The following is a 7,805-nucleotide window of genomic DNA, read 5'->3' as shown; positions in this document are numbered from 1 at the left end:
TTCGTCCATCTGTCTATCAGCCCAGCTGTCGGCCTTCAGTGCATCACGCTTTACATTCATCTGTCTGTTTGTATCTAACTTTTTATGCTCAACCTTTCTCCTGTTGTTTCGATCTCGCTTTCTGTCTCCGAGGTGCCTCCCTCCCTACCTGCGTATTCATTTTTCTGTCTTCTATACATCTTTAATCTGGTGTTTGAGCGATTCAGCACTGAACTTTTGCTATTCCCCTTGCCATCTCCCTCTATAAGGCAACTCTCTTCTTTCTATGCTTTCTCTGTCAGACTTCTGATCTTGAGACTCTGATCTGACCTGCATGGTTAAGTGAAGGTTAAATAAGTGGAGGGTTTTGTAGGATTTCTTGCTGGCAAGTATGAAGCAAGTACAGGCCGTTGCAACCTTGCCCTTCTGGCGAGTATCTCAGATGTGGGAGTTTTACTTATCATGCGTGACGCATGACAGCTTACTTACTCGCTGCTCTGCTACCTGTGAGGTCTTATATATTACTGCAACATACTGCTATGACTTACTTATTATTATTGTTATTGGCTTGTGGAGGTTATATTTGTTGTTTTACATATTTTCTCAGAGACAATGAGAAGTTCTATTAATATTTTCCCTCTCTAAGCTTTATTTATTTGTGGTCAAAGCTGATCTTTTTTCTTCCTGTTGGCTTGTCTTGCTAAATGTACGATGAAAGCAGGATTCAGTTCAGTGCTGACCACACAATGCAGAGACTTTTGTCTTTTACCACGTAGGAGGGAAAATACATTTCTTTTTTCTCTGCTTATTTTGCTGAGAGAACAATATATTTTTTTTTATTGTGCTACTGAATTAATCCCAATAGGCCATTCCTGTTTTTGCTTCCTGCTCTTGTTAGCCAGAGTCAATAACGTCTAAAAAAGTAGATGCTTTAGCATTAGTTTCACAAGTCTTGACACAGACCATGAATCATATTATAGAGTCTGTCTGCACATGCCGCTGGGTCTAAGGATAAAGCTGGTGAAGTTCTGTCTTTTTCTTGTTGTCAACAAAACCCAACAATGTGTTAGTCTGTCGCTCAGTACTGCCTGAGCTCCCTAACTTGTCTGTGGCACTCGAGCCCAAGCACACTCGCTCCTACTACAGATGTAAATCTTTAAAATTCAGCAACTTCCTTAGACATCTGGGAATTGTAGTTTTTAGCAAATGGAACTCAAATGGCACTAAACAAGGGATTTGTTGGGGATCATTTCCGCTGTTGTTTTGGGGCTCTAGTGAATATTTACAACATTTGGGGCACTGACTGAAGATCAACTGCAGTGTGCAGTGTGCGAGTATAGTCAAACATGCAAGGGTCACTGATGTTTTTTTAATAGATTTTTGGACAAATATGGAGCTCTATGGCACAGAAGAACAGCCTTTGGATCCACAGGCAAACCTTGTTATTAGGATCAACTCATTTGAAATTTGCTGACAAAAAGAAAAATACAGAATATCACCAGACGTACAGTTTTAAGGGAGACGTACTAGAGGCAAAACTTGATCTCAAAGAGAGGCTGTCAAAGGGAAGCAGTAGGGGAGCAGGTGAAAAGTAGCACCCTGTTCTGACTTCCTGGTATCAGACAGTTTACTAGTACTGATCATAAGGCTGTAGCAGAGGTGAGAGGGTTATTTGCGGAAAGTGGGCAAGAAAAAATAACACTGAGGTCTTTTAAAACAAGTGTCTTCAAAGAGTGCAAGAAAGAAAAGAGGTGACAGACAGAGATGTAGCAAAAGACAGAGAGAGAGGGAGGTTGGAAGCACATTACAAAAGGCATTGAGCAGCTCGGTAAGACTTGTTTTACTAAACAGGGATAAGTACTTACATAACTAGTATAGAACATTCCATTCTGCATCAGGACGCAACAAGGGAAAAGGACAAAAGACAGACAGAGAGAAAGATGGAGAGGGGAAGGGGAGATTGAAAGAAAGAGAAAGAGATGACAGAGAGAGAAACACAGGAGAGGGAAGAGGGTGATAGAAAGTGACAATGCGCGGACGAAAGACAGAATCCAAGAAAATGAGGAGATGATGAAAGAGGGGAGCGAAAAAAAAAAACGTGTGAGGAGGCAGAGACCAAGAGAAGGCGAGAGAGGGGAAGGAAAGGTGTGGAAGAGTGAGAGAATTACAATGGAAGGAAAGCAAGATGGGAATTAGGATGGGTAGAAAGGGAGAAAGAGGGAGAATGAGAAAAAGACAAAAGTATATAAGAGGAAAAACGTGTGAGAAAAGTGGTACAGTACAAAAAGAAAAAGAACCACAACGCAGGCAGACATGGTGGACAAACAGCAACAAGTGAAGGAAACAAAAGGAGAGAGGGGAAAAAAAAAAGTATGAGGGGTCAAAATACGGACGGGCAAATGTCAAAGGCAGTGTAGCGAAAACAGGACGAGCAGATGACAACGCAAAACAAGGGACGCGATAAAACAGAGCACGAGCGAAGACGGGAAGGAAGAAGAGTGGATGACGGTGCAAAAACAGAGGGAAGAGATGCATGAAGAGGATGAGTGGGACAGGAAAGGAGAGATGGGAGAGGAATGACAGCAGGGGTGAAGGGGACAGTAGGGGGGGAAGAAAGAAGGAAAGGACCAACAGGAGAGAGAGAGAGAGAGCGAAAAAAAAAAAAAAGAAGACAGATATTGGGGGGAAAGGGAGAAAGAGAGGAAGCGGAGGGTTAGTGACAGTTTGTCCTCGTCAGCCAGAAATTGCTGTCCGGAGATCAGGAGGACAATCAGGAGCTGCCAAGATCAGCAGAGCACACACACACACACACACACACACACACACAGAGCATGCACAGGCAGCTATATACTGCACCAAGTCAATACACACACACACACACACACACAGACCAATACTTCCATCTATAGACAAGACACAACTAAGTACGACACATTCTCATGCAGACCGACCGGCGTTCAGTGTGCGCACTATCTAATCTAAACGTTTTACATTTATTCAGCAAGGTGTCTGTGAGTTTCATTCAGATAAATGTTTTTACAGATCCAAACTAAATCCTTTGCATTAATCTTGCCTCTGAAATTTGCAGAAAGGTGAAAAACAACATGTTCTGTGCAGCTACACTGAGTTTTCACTGTTAAAGGAACAGTTTGACAATAGTTTGGGAAATGTGCTTCCGGCATTTGCTTTTGTGATTTTGTTACAGAGTCAAAGTCTTTATGCTAAGCTAACAGTCTGCAGTCTGTAGTCATGTAATGGTCTGGCATATATCACCACGTAAAATCTTGGCTTGTTTTTGATCAAACAGATATAACGTGTTAATTAGTGAGCTTTAGAGGTTCCTGTAGGTGGATTTTGTTACTTTTGTACAGAGCCAGGCTAGCTGTTTCTCCCTCTTTCAAGTCTAGATGCTAAGCTAAGCTAACCGGTTGTAGCGCTACATTTAATGGACAGCGAGTGTTATTAATCTTATTAATCTTCTTATCTTACTCTCATCATGAAAGTGAATAAGCTTATTTCCCAGTTTGTCAAACTATTCCTTTAATACAATACAATTAGACGGCAGGACATATTAAACACTTTTTAAAGCAGAAATTAACAATTAATTTAACTTTTGAAGAACTTTAAAGAGACAGAATTTAGCCAATGAAACACTTTTTAAGATGTTTCCAGGACTTACAGACACCTTGATGGATCCTCGTCAAGGATCAAGTCTATTACAACTTCTTATTTGTATCATTTCTGAGATCTTGGAACAGCAACATTTCTATAAGTCACACTGGTCGCCTTCATTTTCTCCAAATAAATTTGCTGGCGGTTTGTTAAAAACCTGTCTGATCGTCTGATCATGTTTCTTAACCTGCCAAATTTCTTATTAGTAATGTTGCCGTTGTTACCAGATTTCAGCAATTAACACAGTTTGTTCATTGTTTTTACTTCTGATAGGATTTATGGCTTAAATAACAAAAAGTTGTAATAAACTACAGTAATATTGAGGACAGGACATCCTGATGGTTCCTTTTACGGGCAAATGTACAATCACTAGACCACATCAGGCACATTCTGTATGCGTGTGTTTCTGCCTCCTCACCACGTGTTGTACAGGCATGGGCTGTGGGGCCATGGGCGCGGGGCTCCACTGTGTGGTCGTCATGGTCTTATTCTGCCAGTTCTGGCCTCCCGTCAGCTTCTTCTCTCCAGGCTGGCTCCAATGCATGTCTGGCCTGGAGAGGGACAAGCAGGGCAACAAAACAAGCTCACAAAACAGGCTCTGTTGTTGTTTTTTTTTTTTTGCAGTTTCACTTGCTCAAAACAACACCAAAACCATGTCTTGTAAGAAAGAAACTGCAGTAGATTTGTTCTTTTTTCCTTGTAGATTTTTATTTCGTTCAACTTTATTATTTCTTTATATTCCCTGTGAGGCGTATCATGAATTTTAAAGACCAACAATATTGCAAGTACTGCAGAATCTTACTTTACACTTTAAACTCGACAGAAGCACTTTGTCACAAACCTGAGCAGCTAAAAGCAATTGAACACTTAATAATAAATTAGATTTTGACTCTCAGTAGTAAAAGTTACATGTTGGCAGCTAGGAATACAGACAACAGTAGAGTTAAATGTAACAGGGTGGTATTTGTTTTGCCACTGGATAAATCCTACAGCCAAGTATAACTTAGAAAAGGTATCATCACAACTCAGAACTTACTTTTTGGCTGGGGTCCCACCGAACTGCAGATCTGAGGAGAGGGATACAACCACAGAGAAATTGAGTGATAGTTGAAAGACTGGGAGGTAGGTATTTCAGCCTTGAACACTTTTTTACTTTCTCTTCATCTATCATATTTTCACTGGACTGTAACAATCAGAGGTGTTAAATCAAAATTTCATGAAGGGGAGTTTAAAACTTCGCAAGCTACTGAGGACGGATTCCAACCAAGCAGATAATGTGACTGAATATGACTGAATGGTTAGTTAAAGGGGGGAAGGAACAGTTGAAAAAAGGTAAATTTGCCACTTGAAAGCAAAAAAAGGATGTAAGCCAAAAGGTCTTTTAGTATCGTATGTATCGTTATATATGTGCTCCTTCAATATGAATGAAAGGAACATTCAAGGCCATCCATTTAATGTCAGTAAAAGACTGCAACTGGTAAGTGGTTTTTTTTTTTTTGCCTTTGCTGACACATTCAGCTATAGGTGCATGTGTTTCTGGACACTCACTGCCCACGAGGTTGGCCAGAGAGGAGTCGAGGTCGTTGGCTAGCAGCTTTCCTCCAGGATGGATGGCCATTTGAGGAAGAGGAGGAGGAGGTGCATTGTGTGTGGGCATTGTAGGCTTCAACAGGTCGCCTAGAGCATCAAAACCTGAAGGAGAAATTAACTTATACATGTGAATAAATTGTAAACTTAAACACAATATATTTTTTAATACAGTAATAACATCTTACAGACATAAATGAACACATAGGGGTTAGTACACCATACAGACACACAGACAGAGAGAAAATGGAGTACAAACATAGATTAAATATGCACTGAGGGGTATACTGAAGCAAAAAGTTATTTATTGGAAAATAAACAGAGCTGACTATTGGCTGAAACCCTCCCTTCAACCGCAATTGCCCAATCATAGCTTAGCAACCATAACTAGGCACAGCAGGCCTGTCAAGCTTTGGATTTCTCCACACGTTGAAGCAGAGTGCATTTTGGCTGCAGTAGGAAAAATACTTAGCATTTAAATAGATTGGAGACCTTTCCAAAAACTCAACAGTAAAAGTCTAACCACTGCATAATGCGTTTGTGTCTGCTTTTATGAAAGGTAGTGATACTTCCAAAGAGCACTTTGTTGGCTAAATACATTATTTTGTTCACAATGAGCATCTCCACAGTATATTAGTGGGTCCTGGATGCTACTAGATCAACATTACACTCTGTCCTGCACTTTATTTTGGGGAATTTTGGACTCACAGCCTTCAAATTAGTTATGTTCCCTAAACACATTGGTAAGTCCTAATCCTAAAAGCCTTCTCTTTTGTAACTAAAGGCTTTTAAACCAACTCATGGAGCCAACGTTCGCTTAAACAGCTAGCTAGCCTCAGGTTGTCATCTCAGCTGGTAAAATCAATTGTCGCCAACTAGAAATGAAGAATTTCAAGTGGTAAATCTGCCATAAACTGCATACACACTGTACAAAAACAAAAACAGACAGCTGTCTAATTAAGGGTGAAGTCAGTTCACTAATCAAATTGTAGCAGCAAAAATCGGAAAAAAACAATGAGGGAAAACTTGTGCTTGAGGTGAAGAAAGTTAAAGAACAGAAGCAACTGATTTCAAAGGATCTGGGCGAAGGCGCTTATTCCCAGATCTAATGAGCGCCGACTCAAACTTTCAGCCTAATTAATTTTAAAAACTTTTCAAAAATGTCCGCTCACGATTTGACCACTTTAATGAAGCAGCGCTGGACGGTTTTGATCTGAGAATATTGCTGAGCTGTACATCCTTAATGTGAACCTCAATCTCACTGCTATCCTCGCTGTTAATTGAATTCCTCCTGCTCTATTTTTAGCATTCTATACCTATATGGACAGAGATTTCAGTTTAAAGCAGATATACTCTACCCAGATTCTACCCGTTTTTTTTTTACTCTCATACAGCAGCCTCATTCTATCAACAGCAAGTCTATAATCCCTGACTCAGTAGCTTGCAGCACTTGTTCCAGATGATTGATTTATCTGTTCGTAGCTGTCATGTATACACTCTGGCTCCGAACAGTGATTAGTTTTCAACATGTATGTGTGTGTGAGTTCGTGAATCAGAGAGTGTGTGAAAACTGATTGTGTTTGTCCATGGCCGGTAGGTGCAAATGACAGAGTAATATCCTGTGTTGGTGTGCGTAAGTGCCCGTGTTAACAACTTCCCACGTCAGCACTCATTCAGCTAATGGCAGCGTATTACTCTGGTGGTAGAAACCAGGGGGTGTGACTGTGTGTGCCAGTGTTTGTATGTGTCTGGATTTGGTGGAATTACAAAAGATGAGCAAAAAAAAAAAAGGGAAATTAAAAGTGAAAATGTAAACGTAAATGTTGATTTTGTTTTTACCTAATTCTACATCTGAATGGGGGTTCAACCCCTGGTCCTTGCATTATTGCTATCTCTTTTAATGCAGTAATCCTTAGGGGTTAAATAACAAATACCTAGAGACATGCAGCAGAAAAAAAAAGCGGAGCCAGGATCAAGGCAACAATACAAAGCTGGAAACGAAACAAAAACGAGCGAGATGTGAATGCAACACAACCGCTGTAAACGTACAGTGTCCCTGCAAAACGCAGAGGAGGAGGAGAAAGGAAAAAAGAAAGAGGCAGCTGATGGTGGGAAAAAAAAGAGGGAGGAATAATATTTAGTTAGGAAGCGGTGTGTAGGTCTGACAGTGGTGCTGACACAAGAGATTCAGAAAACACTTTTCCTGCTAGCTTAGCAGATGAGAGAAAAAGAGGGAGAGGAAGAGAAGCACACGGAGACAGAAAAGGGAAAAAGAAGTAGAAAAGAAAAGGAAGAAGAAAGTGGAGTAGAGAGCAAGGCAGAGATGAGGAAAGAAACCTAGTTTTGTCCACTATCTTTTTAATTCTCTAGACTCTAATTTCTCTCTCATTGTCAGCATTTCCATTATTGTTGTCACTGTGATAAAACACTTGGCAATGTGGGTAACTTTTTGTTTCTTAAACCACCGTGTCAGTAAAGCCCACTGAATTAAATTGAATCAAGAGAGCAATAGATAAAAAGGGGGGGGGGGGGGGGGGGGGGGGGGAAAAAAAAAAAAAAAAAAAAAA

The 7,805-nt window shown here is 40.5% G+C and overlaps 1 protein-coding gene across 3 annotated transcripts in view; it reads right to left on the bottom strand.

The window, feature by feature from the left end:
• Positions 1-808: 808 nt before the first annotated feature.
• Positions 809-7,805, bottom strand: part of si:ch211-200p22.4 (phosphatidylinositol-binding clathrin assembly protein) — a 61,310-nt gene continuing 54,313 nt past the window's right edge. For all 3 annotated transcript variants that reach the window (XM_035675127.1, XM_035675129.1, XM_035675128.1), the window contains 4 exons: positions 5,200-5,343; positions 4,688-4,718; positions 4,070-4,202; positions 809-1,868 (listed from right to left, as the gene is read on the bottom strand). In XM_035675127.1, coding sequence (XP_035531020.1) covers positions 1,620-1,868; positions 4,070-4,202; positions 4,688-4,718; positions 5,200-5,343 — 557 coding nt within the window. In that variant the 3' untranslated portion in view covers positions 809-1,619. The remainder of the gene's footprint in view (positions 1,869-4,069; positions 4,203-4,687; positions 4,719-5,199; positions 5,344-7,805) is intronic.

This window comes from Morone saxatilis, unplaced genomic scaffold (genome assembly GCF_004916995.1).
Source record: "Morone saxatilis isolate NCDOM2014 unplaced genomic scaffold, NCSU_SB_2.0 Contig4, whole genome shotgun sequence".
Taxonomy (NCBI): domain Eukaryota; kingdom Metazoa; phylum Chordata; class Actinopteri; family Moronidae; genus Morone; species Morone saxatilis.
Note: the sequence above shows the minus strand (reverse complement) of the source record. Positions and strands in the feature narration are given on the sequence as shown.